Source organism: Electrona antarctica, assembly GCF_951216825.1.
Source record: "Electrona antarctica genome assembly, chromosome: 20".
Classification (NCBI taxonomy): Eukaryota; Metazoa; Chordata; class Actinopteri; order Myctophiformes; family Myctophidae; genus Electrona; species Electrona antarctica.
Window position 1 is genome coordinate 28,564,822 of NC_136801.1, and position 17,299 is coordinate 28,582,120.

Genomic DNA, 17,299 nt, shown 5'->3' on the forward strand with positions numbered 1-17,299 from the left:
CCAAAAATAAACAAGCAGTCTCTGCGATATTGTCAGGGAAGTGTCTCTGTATCGTTTATGACAGTCAGTCACTCATATTTTATACAGTCTGTTTCTAGCAAAAATCTAACAAATTCAGCAGCAGTAACATTAGCATTTTCTCTCAGTCAGTTGATTCTTCATATCTATATGAGTGAAACGGCCAGGATGACATATTTATTTTTCAAACACAGTTCTTATATGAGGCGATCTAAAATCTCCCTATGGCGATTACAATGCAAATAAAAAGTACATGAACCTGTGGACTTGCGCCCTCTGCCGATATTGACGTCAGACTTTGGTGCATTTATTGTATTTAGTGAAAAAAAGTGATCTTGACCATGCAACAGCCTCCTTCAACCAGCCATGTGTTGTCCCATTCAAGTACCCCAGCAATTATTAATATGTTTCTCACCCATTGGGTCCTCATACTGTACCAGAGCTTGAATGCTCATAAAACATGCAACAGACTACGGTATGTCTATCCATCCATAGCATACAATAAGGTCAGACTGAAGAGCCTTAATCAGGATTTTGGGCAGGACTAGACTGAGCTGTGGACATATTGCTGACAATAAAGTACTATATCATATCAAATCATATATCATAAACAGGAGACATGACTGGAGTCTGACTCCAACGTGCCTGCCTAAAATGTAAATGAAGCTGTAATGTTGGTTTCTGTTGGTTGCAACAGTTTGTATCATAATCAACAGGGATAAAATGTGTTGTTTATTGTGTGACTAGTACTTACTGGACGGCCAGGAAAGCCAAATTCTCCCTTCGGTCCAGCTGGTCCGATAGGTCCCTGTTAAAAACAAACAGTGATTACTAGTTTCAAAACATTGTGTTGGTGTATTTAAAAAAAAAAGTTAAAACTGATTACAAACATGCAAAGCGAAGATTCTGTTGCCCTTAAAGACTTACCAGAGGACCTGGTGGTCCAAGTACACCAACGTCTCCCTGCAGACAGAACACAATGAGCAACTTATTTATTCATTTCTCTCTAGTATCAAATCAACTTCATGATTAAGCTTTACTAGTTCTTGGCTGGTGGTTGATATGAACTGATGACACACTGCAAATCCTCACTGTTCATGCCTATTTTTGACCTGTACAGCACTTTGGTTAGTTTCAAACTTCTGTTCATTTCCCCAGTTTGAGCAGAATGGTGAAACGGCGGTGGCTCAGGGGTAGAGTGGCCGGATGGGAACTGCAAGGTTCCCAGTTCGAACCCGGGCTCCCCCAGAGTTAGTGTCGAAGTGTCCTTGAGCAAGATGCTGAACAGGTTGGTGCCTTGCATGGTTTCCTCCATCATCGGTGTATGAATGTGTGAGTGATTGGGTGAATGTAATGCACAATCTATGTAAAGCGCCTTGGATAAAGGCACTATATAAATGCACCATTTAATCAATTCAAATGGACTACTTGCCATTCACAGGATGGAGAGGCAGGTAGTCATATGATTAACTTGAGTGACAGGTCGATCACAGCTAGCTAGGTAAATGTAAAAAGTGTCCACACCTCCGTCACCTTTACCACTGAATGCCGAACCGAAGTCATCTAAATTTGACAGTTTGAATACATCCATTATTGAGAGCGGGTAGGCTACTGTGATTTCCTGTGAGGAACACAGCATGAGGCCAATCACAGGTTTAGAAAAGAAAAGGAATTCAACTCAAAATATGACGTCCGCCTATCGATGACACATTGCTTCAATGAACAGCAGCGGCCAATGAGATATATCTACATTGATATATTGATAAGCACCTTGTTTCCTTTAGGCCCCATTGCTCCTTCAAGGCCTGACATCACAGAACCATCTGCTGCGATGACGAGGCCTGGTTCCCCTCTTTCACCCTGCACAAACACACAAAATAATATAAAATTAACTAAGTGTCGAACGGACGAACGGTCCGGACGAGCCAAAGGTAAGAAAACACACTGACCTTTAACCCCTGAGGTCCCTGGATGCCTGGCAACCCAATGTCCCCCTTTGGCCCCTGCAAAGTATTCAGTATCGTCACTCACAATGTTCCTTGTGTACACCTTGCTACTGTACTACATACTTCAAGTATCTACACTTATTGACAATGTACATTGGTTTTGAGAACATGTTTAACTGTGGTGAATTAATAATGAATCTAAGTTATGATTAAGAAATGAAGTCTGCGGTGGATACTCACTGCTGGTCCCTGAGGTTCAAAAATCCCTGAGAAATTGAATGCACCATCTGTGTCGTTAAGCAGGAGCTGGACAGGCAGATGAAGGAAAGTTAACATTGTTAACAAACTTAACATATAGCTTGTAGGTCTGCTATTTTTGAAAAATCGTAAAGACGTTTTTTTTATTTTGACATCAGGCCTAAATGGGTTAAGGTGGCATCATGCTGTTGAAGTGGCTGCGAGCAACTGTTACTTACATCCTGGAGGTTGATGATGGGTCCTGGGGGCCCGGGGGGCCCAGCAGGGCCGGGAACACCGACGCCATCTTGCCCTGGAGAACCCTGTCACACAGAAGATCCCTTCAACGTTGGTATCTTTGGAACTCAAAATCTATCCACATGTTCAGTATCTACATGTAAATCTATCATAAAGTCAAGTTCCTAGTAGAATAGGTTTAGAAATGGTTCATAGTTTATACAAATGATTCACTGCAACTGGCTGTTTAAATGCCAGAGCTAAGATTTATGATGAGGTAAAACTATGGGGGTGTGAACTGAATCCGGTCAATGAAAATGAACCACTTCAAATAAAAAAAAATTAGAATGTTAACATTGATTTTACCTTTTGTCCTGCATCACCTTTCTCCCCCTTCGATCCCTGTGGAGATGACACAAGAACAAGCAAATATTAAACTGTAAACATGTATTTGACCTGTATTTGACTGTACACAAGACTCTCGTGGTGATGTCTCATTCGAAAGCTCATTTATCAAATTTGTATAGTAGTTTTACTTCTGTTCTTCCATCCATGTTATTTATTTTTACACTGAGCCATCCTTTATGGCATCCTTTATTTCACCTATAATTGTCTTCATTCATCAGTGTCTGTATCTATCCTCTCATCCATCCCTCCACTTACTTCTGCCCCTCGAAGTCCATCCAGCCCAGGGAACCCTGGTTGTCCTGTAGCACCTGGCTCCCCCTACAGGAAGCAAACCGAAATTACGACAAGTTACAACTGAAATACACGGACCACTCATCATCATTAGCAAGAAATCCATGCTGAGAAAGACAGGAAGAGAAACAGGACAGATAGAGGGAGAGAGAGACTAAAACGAAATCAAAATGTGTTGTCAGAATATTAACACTGGAGGAGAGAGGAAGAGGAAGAGAGAGAGAGAGAGAGAGAGAGAGAGAGAGAGAGAGAGAGAGAGAGAGAGAGAGAGAGAGAGAGAGAGAGAGAAAAAGAGGACAGAGCCTGGCTGAGGGAAGTATGGGTGCTGGGGGGGCTGGAGCCCCCCCCCCATGCGTGTGGAAAGGGAAAGTAAAAGCCATTTTTCCACGTGAAAATGCGCAAAAATGCCTGTGTACGCACATTTTGCGAAGCATGCTAACCCGCGCGCATCCCGTACTGAACATTCAGTACCTCCTACTGTAAATATCTTCCCACGGCCATGAGGGGAGAGGGAAGGAAAGAGTGAGGAACAAGAGACCCCTGCTTTACTTGCTTGCGTGCTGGTGTTGCTCACCAAAAATACAAGAACGTGCAGTGTTGGACATAGTACTCAACCCCAGTACTTGAGTCATTGTACAGATATACTCCTGGTCAAATGTTACTCAACTACAAGTCTAAGTAGCTCTGCCGAATTTGACACGTCACACTGCAATGCAATTTTGAGTATGAATAAGGAAACAGAAATGAGCCTACCTTTTCTCCTGGTTTCCCTGGGAGACCATCTGTTCCATCTTTACCCTGGTAAAGAGAGAGACAATTATGATGGATAGTACACACGTGCACGCGCGCACACAACACACACACACACACACACACACACACACACACACACACACACACACACACACACACACACACACACACACACACACACACACACACACACACACACACACACACACACACACACACACACACACACACACACACACACACACACTGAAATGTATACTAAAGCTATGTATTCAGCTTTACAAGGTCTCTGGTGTCAGTAAAGTTTATAAATCTTACCCTGGGTCCTGGAAGGCCAGGGTTCCCTGCAGGTCCCTGCAGAAAAACAAATCCAAAGTGGTATTTTTAAATGTAGAACTTAGTAACAATAGTGCTCAACTAATGGTGGACTCAAAATGATAAATGTGGGGCACGAGCACGCATAAAGTTATGATGTATTTAAGGTGTTCCAAGACCAGGTGAAGATTAAATCGTCACACTTAAAAGTATATAATTACTACACACGGCTATTATAAAACACCTGCCATTCCCTGCATTCATGTTCATCCATTGGAAGGGCATGGCACCCTAGAGGGCACTTCATCCTGTTTTATATATTGTGATGGGCAGCTAGAGGACACTTGCTTTCTCCATTAACTGGACACCCTACAGGGCACGTTATCACGTGTTCTCCATTGGAAGGACACCCTAGAGAGAACTTTGAATGACACATTAACTATGCACATTTGGCCACCGTAGAGGTTACTTTATCATGTTTTGTCTACTATGCAAGCATTTAAGAGGGCACCTTTGCAACCATGGGGCACTGGGAATCGAAAATTATGACAAAATATGTTTTTTAGAGAGACATAAAACCAGCTTTTGATTTATTTATTAAATAAAATATAATAAATGTGCGAGAGAGAAAGACCTGTTTAGACCAGTTTACTCAGTGGTGGAAGGAAAACTTCCATGAACTGAATCATAGAATATGTGTAATAATAACAATAATAGGTCATAATATATAACTTTTGTTGAGTTTGTTTTACCTGTAGGCCTTTGGACAGCAAGTCTCCAAAGACACCCTGACTGCCGGAGCCTTCTAGATCCTGAAAACAAACACAGGGCTTTAATGGTGAGCTTTGGACGTCATATTGAGAAATAAGGCATCGCCACAGAATCTGAAAAGATTGTTAGAAGGATTAGAAGGACTCGAAGGTTTTGGCCAAATGCTCTTGTGTTGCTAGGAGACAATCTTCTAAACCAAGCAGTTGGTTGGTTAATATTATCATTTAGTTACCATAGGCTCCATTTGATGTAGCTAAGTAGTAAGTAAGTAAGTAGGTCAGAGAGCCTTATGGTCGGTATACCTACATCATTATAGCCTGGCTAATAAGCCAGACTCAAATCACACTGTCGTGTGGTATTTGAGTCTGGAGATGCTGTGTATGGATCTTGTTTCCCGGGGGGCGGGTTCAAACATTTTCTCTTTGACGCAATTGGTCAGAGCTACTGTCAGTCAAAGGTCTCAAGCATTGAACGTCACTGTACCAAAGCCCGCCCATATTGCATACCATGCCCCGATTGGCCACACCAGTTCTCTGGTGTAGGAAATGGGCGTACAATTGAGCCTCTCCAGACCGAAATCCGCCGGCAGGCAATTCTTTTTTGCCAACGGCTGATTCGGTCGGGCTTATAGCCAGGCTAACATCATTAAGGGCACACTTTGACAACTTTGCAGACGGTTAGGAAACCATGCCAGCTAGGAATGGTTTCCAGGGGTTTGGCCTCGGGTCAGATGATGGGCCAGACAACCATCACATTTATTTTTAATATCGGAAACTTTGACAAACTGTCTCATACAATAACCAATATATTAATGTCTATTCATGTATTGTTATAAAAGTTACAAAATATATATTTTTTTGTTTCAAATGCATACTGATAGAACAGTGTGTCAAATGGCACAGGTGCAGATAGAAATACTTGCAGAAGTTGCAGTAATCCTTTTGTGAAGGCCACATCCTTGAATTAGCTGATAAAAATTAGCTGATAAAAAACACCCGGGTGGCGAGACAGACAGACGTACTCCCTTTTTAACAGAGATAAACAAGCTTTCATTGAATAGGAGCTCAAGGACTCTATTTAGATATGGACTGGAGAGAAACTTTATGAAACGCATGTCTGTGAAGCACTCCCAACATGGATAAAAACATTCTCACGGTGGGTGTACATTCTCTATTTTGGCATGATAGTAGAGTTAATTAAAAGGATCTCCAGTTTGGTATGCAAATGTAGCCCACGGAACCTGATAACTCTGAGAATGTCACTCTCGGAGACGGAGGTAACTCCTTTTAAGGGTCCATTTAGTTGGAAACTATACAATTGAGCTTGGAACAATCACTAGCATATGTGGATCAGATATTATTGTAATGTATTTACAAAATTATTTGCTGGGCCATGAACAGAATGTCGATGCTAGGGCTCATTAAAAAAATCGTTGCTACCTCCCGGTTACAATATTAACGCTGTTCTGATGACTTTTAAAGTGACATTCACCACATTAGTTATAGGCGATTTTCTTCCGGTTCATTTGGGGTGAATTTCAGTGCATCCTGTCGGCAGGGGTGCCTCAATGATGGCATTCTCAGAACCGTTCTATGGTGCAGTGGAATATAGGTTAAAGGTTTCGTGACGTTAATTTTCATTTATTCTTATTTTTTCGTTTTTATGTTTTATGTTTTATGTTTTTTTTATGTTTCACCCACACAACCTGAACTTTGAACATTGTGTGGATTTTCTGTGGTCTGGGGTTTTCTCTGTGTGTTCTGAAGCCTTTTGAGCTGCAATGAAAACAGGCAAAATGCCTTCAACAGTGACATCTGCTGGCAAATTCTTATGTGGACTCTTACCTCACAGTCCACAGGCACATCAGAGCACTTGTTTGAGCCAGATAACCCCAGATAACAGAAAATCTACTGAATGTTAAAAGTTCAGGGTTTTTTTTGGGTGCAATTGAGCTCAGAAAACCTAAAAAGAAAATAAGAAAAATTACAAAAACTGTTTTTTATGTCACAATCCCTTTAATAACCGAGCTAAGAGCTGAATGTTGGTCAGCTGCCAGGTTAGCTAGCTATTATGTCTAGTATGTATACGCTGTCAGAAATTCATATAGGTTTGGAAATTCACTACTAGTTGAAACAGCCCTGGCCTGTACCTCAAAGTCAAAGGTGAAAGGTCGTCCAGGAGGACCAGCAGGGCCAGGAAGACCCCTGGGGCCAGGCAGTCCTTCTGGGCCTTCTGTGCCCTGCAAACCTGGGAAACCTGCTGGGCCTTGTTCACCCTGGAGAGAGAGAGAGAGAGAGAGAGAGAGAGAGAGAGAGAGAGAGAGAGAGAGAGTTTGATTGATTGATTGATTGATTGATTGATTGATTGATTCATTGAAGTATTTATTAACAGTTTGCAGAATGGGTACATTTCACATGAAAGCACAACTCAATACAAAGACTGTTGCTGTGGACGACACATTGATAAAGCATTACACTTGTTTACAACAGGGTCCACCTTTTTCAATTCATCAGAACATTTAGAGGTGGTAAAAAGGAGGAAAGGAAACATATACAGTAAGGGGGTGGGGGGATTCAGATTTTACGGGGGCCAGTTTCGAATGGCAGCCATCCGTAGGTGCCCTTTGAGAGCGGTTTTGAAGGAGTCAAGGGATTCGCATGTCTTAATGGATGTTGGTAGGGCGTTCCACCTTTTGGTGGCATAGGAGCGAAAATAATTTAGTCCCTTGTTTGTGCCGCCGTGTTGTGGGTGTGAACTTTGTTGACATCAAGGAAGTATTTAGACAGGTACATGGTATCTTGTGTTATAGAGAGAGAAGGAGAGAGGACTGAGTAGAGTTACCGAATTAGGCTAAATTCACAATGGCAGCCCAGATTTTGGCCTATTGTTTTGATCAAATCTGAACAGCAAAATACCACGTGGAAACAGATTATTGTGAAATCCGATTTGAACCATATTCCAATCCTACGGTATATGGTTTGAAATATGAATAGTCTTGTCAGGCAGAATTATGTGGTCAGTTTCATCGTGGTCAAAGGATTCCAAAGAAAAATACATTTTGATTGTACAACCAACGGTTAAAGAGTTGTTTTTAGCAGGTAGAAACGTATTTTTTTGTCCTGTCTTTAATAAGAATTTGGGAGCATTGAAGACGGTATGCAGATTTCTTTCCACAGCTGCACAGTACCTTTGGTCCGGATGGCCCAGTCGCACCAGGATCTCCCTGTTAATATACAGAGTGGAGAACAATCATTAGCCAGCCACCTCCACCATTCTAGAAAAGCACCTGATTTTCTTCACCATCCCAATGACCTACTGTGGGGGTTAGCAGAGATGGACCACTCAGAGAGGCAGGGGAACTGGGAATTGGCTTATTATCAAATTTGGATATGAAGAGGAGAAAATATAAATGTCTTTTACTATCTGAGAGGGGCTTGGGGTGTTCAGTAGCATAGTCACTTCATTATTTATCTTGGTACCGTTTACACGCAAACAATAGACCTCAGGTCGTATGTTATATTAGCTTTAATCTGTCATGTTACCTAATATAAGGAAGGAATGGGATCTGAGATCATGATTACTACTGTGTCTACCTGCCCCTGAGATGTCTTATCAGTGAAAAGTTCAATAAAAAGATTTTTGGGAAAAAAAGAAAAGCACCTGATTTTGACATGAACACTAATACAAACTGATTGGCGTCAGTCTCACCTTGTCTCCTTTAGCTCCAGCAGTTCCGGGGTCTCCATCATTGCCATCAGCACCCTGCAACAGGTCAATAAGTAGTTTAATATTCTCAGATTGAGCCATGAGAGGTTCAGCGGTTAATGGAACTAACTAACTAACTAACTAACTCATTATCGATTATAGAAAATAAACGATAATTGCTCATTTACTAAAACAATTGATTAATACACTGTCTATTTTGGGCATGCCATTATATTGTAAGTGCAACGTTTCAAGAACTTGCTATCACGCAATGCGTTGGGAGCTTGCAATTTTCACTAGCTTGTAGATCAACTGCCGGCATTTACGCAATTTTCTTTAAAAAACAAAAGGCTAATCAGATAAATGATTTAATTTAAAAAACAATATATTTGCTGAAAAAACTGAAAAGTTGAAGCCCTATATTGAACTATGTCAATACTTGCACCATTATGGTAGGTCCATGAGCTTGTCCATCAGCACTTGTCCAACTGTTGATCACTTTATCTCATTGTTTTACATTTTACAAACTTCATATAATGTAGGTCAGAACATCTTGTACTGTCTGAGCACTTTTATTTCCTTTTCCAATTACCCATTCACACAGTTAGTAAAAGCTGCTGAAAAGCTGCAGTGAAAAGACAGATTTCCCCCAACTGTTGCTGTTGCTAAGAGACCAGACCATGGAAAGTTGTTTCAGTAGGCTACCTGCTGCCTGTATGCTATGATAAAGACACATGTACGTCATGGCTGACGCATCATTATCCTGTGATGCTGTGGTAAGTAGCTGTCAATGAGGAGCATATTTGGAATGATCAATTTCTAATCAATGGAGTAACTATTTTCGATTTCTCGGCTCGCCTACCTTTGGAGTTACAATACATCAGGGCAAGTATAACTACACAACCCACACCCCTACTAAAGTGTATTGCCCTTTAAAACAAGTCCAGTAACTGAATGTTAAGTAAATCTTAGTAGAGTATCTGTGCTTTACTAGTGTATTAGTTTATTTATTATTTTAACTTGTGAATTTTACACCACTAAATTTCAAAGATAAATATTGTACAACAAAGGAAGAAACGAAGGCACTATTATTCAGATAGCTATTTCATCATTGAAAGGGAGCGGCACTGAAGAAGGCCGTGGGGACGCGACACGTGGGTTGTATTCCCATTACAGTTTTGTATTCATTTCAAGGATGAAATAGCTGTCTGAAAAAAAGCCTTTTCAAAAATATCTGAAAAGTTTTTTTATTTTGTTGCACGTATTGAGTCCGCAACCACAGAGCACCTTCATTACCCTCTTCTGGAGCACTCCAGACACTTTCTTATGTCTGATAAATATCAGACATAATAACACTATCAGACACTGTGCATGTGTGCGCACAAGCACGCATGCACAGTGTGTTGATGATCCAACATTGCGTAATGTAGCAAGCGGCAGCAGAAAAGCTGTGGAAGCTGTGGATCAACATGCCAGTTTTAACCAGTTGGGGGTAAATGCTGTCTTTTAGTCCCAGTAGATCTGATGGGACCAGAACATAGTACCTGACCCGAACCAGACCCAGACCAAGAACCAGACCCAGACCATGAACCAGACCCAGACCATGAACCAGACCCAGAACCACTAAACCAGTCCTCAATCACCTGAAAATAAACACTGGGTCAGCACTGACTAACAACCAAACACAAGCACTTACATACACATATGCACTGCAAGACTACACACACTGCCAACATATTCTCACTCTCAAGTACTACTATTGTGACGGCTTGGGACAACATCTGACCATACTGCAACATTTGACGTGACAGGTACCCCAAAAAAAACCAAATCTCAAACTCAACTTGTAGAGAGGATGACAACTCTGCTAAAAACCTGTTAAAACAGTCTGTCTGAAGCAGACTTGAGCCACATGAGGCACCCCCAAGCAAGCCGCAGGCGAGCGAGTGTGGCCACGCCCAACGTTGCAAAGTCCACTTCAGCTTCAAGTTGCGTACCGATAGGGACGGGATCGTAAACCATGTCCCCTGTCGGCAAGCAACGTTGCGGGCGTCCCCTTATCAAATGTTGCAGGATGGGCAAATCTGTCCCCAGTCAGTCGCCACCTATTTAACAGCGCAGATGTGTTGACACTGCATATGCACATACTGTACAGTGTACACATACACTGCATGACTAGACACACCGCACACACATACACATACACATACACTGCATGACTACACTGCACACACATACACATACATTGCATGACTAGACACAATGCACATACATACACATATGCTGCGTTCACACGGGCACAAACAAAGATACAGTCTACCATTCATTTTCAATGGAAGCCAGTGACGTGAATTAAGCCACGAAGCAAATCCGACGCTTGTAGCTGCTGCAAAAGATACAAAGCTACACATTGAAGCTGAGCTGCGTTCAACTTCCAGATGCAAAGCTACAAAGCTATACAACTGTAGCTGCAATGACACAGAACCAATCAAATTGATTCGTTTTTTTGTTTATTCCCCCACCCCGCTTTTTTTCACCTTGTTCTGGCTGACAAAAACATGGGACTGGAGGATAAAGTTATTTTCGCCGTCAGCGCAGTTGTCCGTAGAGACACACGTCTCTACGGACGCACGCTTGATGACATCAACGACCGTGCGAGCAACAGATATACAAAAAGACAAATATGCTGTGATCTTTGCATCTTTGCATAATGCCTCGTGTGAACGCACCAATACACTGCATCACTACAAACACTGAGAAAGGGAGTAAAGTGGGGTGTTTCTGTTGAACTTACAGGGAGGCCGGGCGCTCCCATCTCCCCGTCTTTTCCATCTCTCCCTGCAGCCCCTGGATGTCCGGGTACGACGCCTTCAGACGGGGCGGTCCCCGGGGGCCCTGGAATTCCTGGGGTACCGGGTGGACCTGGGGGTCCCTACAGAGATTAAGACAGACATATACCATACTAACATGAGATGTGAGGCACCATGTTATGTTAGGAAAACGTGATTACAAGAGAGAAAGATAGATGGCGTGTGTGTGTGTGTGTGTGTGTGTGTGGGGGGGGGGTTCTCACCCTGATGATCTCTGCATCACTGTCAAAGTCATCAAATCCTGCTGAACCCTCCAACGCATCCTGATGAAACACACAGTCACAAACACACGCGCCACATGAGCTGTCGATCGACACTAGCCTGCCCCAGCATGTGTGATTTCTGGTCTAGAGACCAGCGAAAATAGCCGGTGGATCGTATTGGTTCACTGATCTGAGCGCCCGCCCCAGCCGCCCCCCCCCCCCCTCCGCCGCCCCCAGATTTTCCAATGGCTTTCCCCAGGCTTTCTTTATATATATATATATATATATATATATATATAATTTTTTCCCACGATTTTGCAACCCAGACTTTTCACCCAGTGCCAATTATCTAATGTAATCCTGGGCGCTACACTTCCTGGGGGTGCAGCGGACTGACCTCATGCCTCCTTCCATGCATGAGGAGTCCAAGCTGCTTTCCCCAGGCTTTCTTTTTGAGCCCGAAGATAAAAAGCCTGGGTATACCGAGGCTGTCGATCAACTGACCAACCGATCGCTCGGACAACAGCGTTAAGGAGCACACGGGTCACGATGTGAGTGACTTACAGAGAACCTGGATGACTTGGTGGGTCGGCCCGCAGGTCCTGGTAGGCCTGGAGGGCCAGGTAGGCCAACGCCAGCGTCACCCTGTAAGGAGACAGAGAAGGGTAGACGTTCCATTATTGGTCTTATCTATACAAGATGGTCGCTGTCGGGTGGAAACCTTGTTTGTCCAAAACCTTTTTTTGTATTATTATTATTTGAAAAAACCTTTAGAAATAGTGAAAATAGTAGATCATAAGCTCACAACACGTTTTGGTGAGACTGTACATCTACTATTTTAATTGCTCTTAGATGATTAAGTTGGGCATTCATATTCAAGAAGGTTTCTGCCCGACAGCAACGATATATTGTCTGCTATATATATATCTGTCTGCTTGTTTGTAAAAGTGCAAGTAGTTATATTCGGTTTTTGTACCTTTTCACCTGTAAGTCCTGGTTCCCCTGACAACCCTGGGAATCCTGGAACCCCAGTTTCACCCTAAAGAAACAACACCTTTTAAGGAAGACACTTGACCTCCAGCATATCCGTATTCACTGTATTTAAGGTTTAATGTAGAGCGGAAACGGAAAAGTAACTAGTATACAGCCCTGAGGGCTCAACAACAATTAAAACATTTACTTACTGGAACTCCAATTTCACCCTTCATGCCCTGGAAAAAAGAAGACAGAACAAATATTTGACTCGGATATCAATTCTTTACATAGATGAGTTACACACACGCATAAGCACATGCACGTATGCACACACGCACACGCACACGCACACACACACACACACACACACACACACACACACACACACACACACACACACACACGCATCCACCTCGTTGACGGCAGACTGCTGGGCGACGCTAGCGCTTTGGCATGGGGGGTCAGATCAACATGGAATTAATTCAGTACTGGCCATATAAGGAGCATGTCTTGCATGTACAGGGTTTGATGAGGTCAGATCAACATATGGAATGCCACAACAGGTGAGCTCCATATGGAGATCTAAGGGTGGTAGCGGGGAAATTCTCTTGAGTGTACAGGGTTTGATGAGGGCCCAGGTAGGGCCGGGGCTTAATTTTTGGGCGCGGCTGCACTAATAACTTTGGGGCAGGCCCGTCTAGAGTTTGAATGGACTGGTGGGCCTGTTGAGAACTCTAGTTTTCGCCGGCTGCCGGGCGCGGCTGCACTAATAACTTTGGGGCAGGCCCGTCTAGAGTTTGACATTTGAATGGACAGGTATAAGTCAAAAGGGAGACATCGAAGAGGAAGGATGGATGGGGAAGGATCAACATATGGAATGTCAGAACAGTTTCTGACATATATCCATATATGGAGATCTAAGGGTTTGAGGTTTGAGGTCAGATGTAGAGTTGCTGGCCAATATTGATGACATCAGGGATCTCCATATATGGGCTTAACTGCGACAGCAGGTCGCATTTACTATGACATGGGAAATGCGCAATTCCATAGTTCGCAATAAACATACAGGCTGTCCGTCGTTCCCAGAGGTTCCAGGGGCCCCTGTAGGTCCTGGAGTTCCCTGCGGGCCCCGGGGCCCTGGCTCCCCTCTCTCCTGGACTGGGCCGTGGCCTGCCGGTCCCGGAGGTCCAGCAGGACCCGACTCTCCTGGTTCCCCCTTCTGTCCTTGAGTCACCTGCAATGGGAGAGGGCTCCATAGTTAATTGATTGATTGTTTGATTGACTTTTTGCTGTCGGGCAGAAACCTTGTATCTCCATATTTCTTTGGCGGCCCTGAGCTTGTAGTTATTCTATTTGCACTATTTTTGAGGGGCGCTAGCCCCTCCTATATTCAGCTATTAGTGTAGATTTCCGTCCTACACAAACATTAAATTCCCATTTTCAATGGGAATTGAATGAATGAATAGTCATAGTGTCTGAGCAAATCAGTTTAGTGTCTATTTTTATCCTACACAAACATTAAATTCCCATTGAGAATGAATGGAGAATTTTACGTCATAGTGTCTGAGCAAATAGGCATGGTGTCTATTTTACGTCAGGATGATGATGATGAGAGCGTCCCTCACTTCACTCGGGTGTGATTTTTTTAAATAAAATATTAATTATAGATTCAATACAAATCTTACAAAATACATTATTTTCAGTTTATTTTCTTCACAGAAAAAACCTAATAAATAACAAATTAATTTCTACTTACAGTGTGCGGTCTACTGGTTGGACGGCTTGTCAAAGATGGTGCTGCTGTGGTGGCTGAGGGACACAGTAAGCAGGTTAAAGATGGTGCTGCTGTGGTGGCTGAGGGACACAGTAAGCAGGTTAAAAGAAACAGTACTAGGGTAGGTACCCTCACAAAAAACATGCAGTAATCCTGGTCTCTAAACTGCCTCCCCCTGGCCAGCCGGGGCGCCTGATGGAGGGGAAAGGAACTGGTTGGAATAACGTGTTCCTTCCACGCGCATGTCCAACCAGGGTAACTCCCCCGTCAGGTGTAAAGGAGCAACTTGGACACTCAGGCATCTTGAAGAGAGTCCCCCTCTCTTCAAGAGAGAGAGGGGGAGAGAGAGAGAGAGGGTCAAGCTTTCTCCACCTCATAGTTGTCAATGTTTTGCATGGCTGTGTTGTTGAACATATACACGGCTTAAGGTCGGGAAAGTTACACGCCTGACCCACCCAAGTGATGGCAATAATACTAATGACCGTAGTCTTACCGTGCAACATGAAAACTCCTGTTCGGTAGTCGTTTAAGTTGCTTTCTCCCTCTGTCATTTCCTCGTATTTCTAGTTTATTTAAATAATATCATGCAAATTTGTCCAGTGCATAGTTTACTAGAGTTTTTCCTCGCTGCTAACGTGCCTATTGGAGAAGGACGGGTTGGGGAGGGACTTAGCGAAGGGCTAATTGAGACAGGGAGAGGAAGAGAGAGACAAAATGAGCCTGAATGATGACTATAGGGCTGGGCAATTAAGCCTCATTAATAGAAGCAATAACCAACTTAATCTAGGTCATTTAGTTTAATCAAATAATCAAGAAGCAAGTTTAATCTATTTTTATGAAGCGACAATGAAAAGTATTGCTTCTCATAAGTGACCAAATCGATTAGTCTGATTAAGCACTTAAGCCCCATATTATATACAGTATTACATTATTGAAGAGATCAGCTATTTTTGCCATTAATCGTAATCGAGGGAAAAGTTAGAAATAAGATGACTATAGTATGACTACGGTATAACAGTGGTTCGCAAAGTGGGGTCAGGGGACCCCCCAGGGGTCCTTGAGGGAGTTCCAGGGGCTCCCCAGCTAAATGATAGTTTGGAACCAAATGGACCCTTATGGTTCTGTAACTCTGAGAGTGTACAAATGGAACTCTCAGGGTTAAATTAACATTGATTTTACAATACAAATTGGGGTCTCAGAGATAGAAATGCCTAATTAGCCTAACTCAGGTCAAACCGGGAGCCCTTGAAATGAAAATGAAAATCACTGCTAGAGCCGTCAAAATCTTCTCTTTGGGGGTCCTTGGCATATATTTTCAAATGGGGGGGTGCGCCGGATTATGAGTATCATTTTAGGGGTCCTTGACATGAAAAAGTTTGGGAACCACTGAGAGATGTTTAACATTGTTTTTTTTGGTCGTACCTCTCATTGAGGTCGGCCCCGCCTCCTGTCCTGATGTCTCCTCAGCATCCTCATCATCGTTGCCTAGCGACACCTCTGTGGGCGGGGCTCTGACCGGACTGGAGTCAGTGAGCTCTGGTTCTAGGAGGGGCTGCGGAGAGAGAGAGAGAGAGAGAGAGAGAGAGAGAGAGAGAGAGAGAGAGAGAGAGAGAGAGAGGGAGAGAGAGAGAGGGTAAAATGTATGTACAATGTTGGGGTGTGGGTGTGCGTGTGCAATTGTGTGTGTGTGTGTGTGTGTGTGTGTGTGTGTGTGTGTGTGTGTGTGTGTGTGTGTGTGTGTGTGTGTGTGTGTGTGTGTGTGTGCGTGTGTGTGTGTGTGTGTGTGCGTGTACACTCACCATAGTATATTCTCTTTCCTCAACTACTTTCTTCACCTCATCCACCTCCATGTCTTCATACTCATCATCACCACCACTACCATAGCCTGAGGCCTGCACACACACACACACACACACACACACACACACACACACACACACACACACACACACACACACACACACACACACACACACACACACACACACACACAGAGAGAGAGAGAGAGAGAGAGAGAGAGAGAGAGAGAGAGAGAGAGAGAGAGAGAGAGAGAGAGAACATGAAATAATAACATACAAGTGTTATTAGAGAAGTGTGCTTTCAGACATGTATTAAAAAAGAAGCTTGATTGAGCCTCCCTGAACACTATTCTGAAGTCTAGGGGCGCTGACAGTGAAGACACAGTCATCTCATGTTGTCCTTAGTTGGGGCTCTATGATAGAAATAATACATTTACAAAATACAATGTGTGACACTTTAACTCATAATCCACAGTAAACTAACGTAGACAAATGTGTGTTGAACAAAGCCAAGGACACTGGCACATATTCACTTTAGATGTCCATAATCCAGGAGAAATAACACGCTGCACCTTTTTTCTCCCTTTTTTCTCCACTGTTTATATATGCGTTGTGTATATAACTATATACGTTGTTTTACCCTTACTATAATTACATTTTGAAAAATTGTTTGCTTTACCAAAAATCACTCCCGTTTGAAGTGAGGAGCGCTCTTATCATCGTACACGTACATCATCCATTCATCGTCAATGGGACTTTAATCTTTGTGTAGGACAAAAATAGCCGATTTGCTCGTCTACATATGACGTAAATTCTCCATTCATTGTCAATGGGAATTTAATGTTTGTTTAAGACGAAAATCTACACTATAGCTGAATATAGGAGGGGCTAGCGCCCCTCACAAATGGCTGAGAGAGTCAGAGCCTCAATGCTTCTCAGCCATTATAAAGCACATGGTAGATTGCGACCTCCAGTGGCTTATTGCGGTATTGCAGTT

The 17,299-nt window shown here is 43.1% G+C and overlaps 1 protein-coding gene across 3 annotated transcripts in view; it reads right to left on the bottom strand.

The window, feature by feature from the left end:
- Positions 1-17,299, bottom strand: part of LOC306913460 (collagen alpha-1(XV) chain-like) — a 91,547-nt gene that overhangs the window by 12,994 nt on the left and 61,254 nt on the right. For all 3 annotated transcript variants that reach the window (XM_079490122.1, XM_079490123.1, XM_079490124.1), the window contains 23 exons: positions 16,303-16,395; positions 15,926-16,055; positions 14,486-14,538; positions 13,796-13,963; positions 12,939-12,965; positions 12,731-12,793; positions 12,319-12,399; positions 11,755-11,814; positions 11,476-11,613; positions 8,685-8,738; positions 8,164-8,199; positions 7,126-7,251; positions 4,958-5,017; positions 4,209-4,244; positions 3,891-3,935; positions 3,102-3,164; positions 2,805-2,840; positions 2,441-2,524; positions 2,205-2,270; positions 1,968-2,021; positions 1,789-1,878; positions 946-981; positions 773-826 (listed from right to left, as the gene is read on the bottom strand). In XM_079490122.1, the coding sequence (XP_079346248.1) occupies positions 773-826; positions 946-981; positions 1,789-1,878; positions 1,968-2,021; positions 2,205-2,270; positions 2,441-2,524; positions 2,805-2,840; positions 3,102-3,164; positions 3,891-3,935; positions 4,209-4,244; positions 4,958-5,017; positions 7,126-7,251; positions 8,164-8,199; positions 8,685-8,738; positions 11,476-11,613; positions 11,755-11,814; positions 12,319-12,399; positions 12,731-12,793; positions 12,939-12,965; positions 13,796-13,963; positions 14,486-14,538; positions 15,926-16,055; positions 16,303-16,395 (1,653 nt within the window). The remainder of the gene's footprint in view (positions 1-772; positions 827-945; positions 982-1,788; positions 1,879-1,967; positions 2,022-2,204; positions 2,271-2,440; positions 2,525-2,804; positions 2,841-3,101; positions 3,165-3,890; positions 3,936-4,208; positions 4,245-4,957; positions 5,018-7,125; positions 7,252-8,163; positions 8,200-8,684; positions 8,739-11,475; positions 11,614-11,754; positions 11,815-12,318; positions 12,400-12,730; positions 12,794-12,938; positions 12,966-13,795; positions 13,964-14,485; positions 14,539-15,925; positions 16,056-16,302; positions 16,396-17,299) is intronic.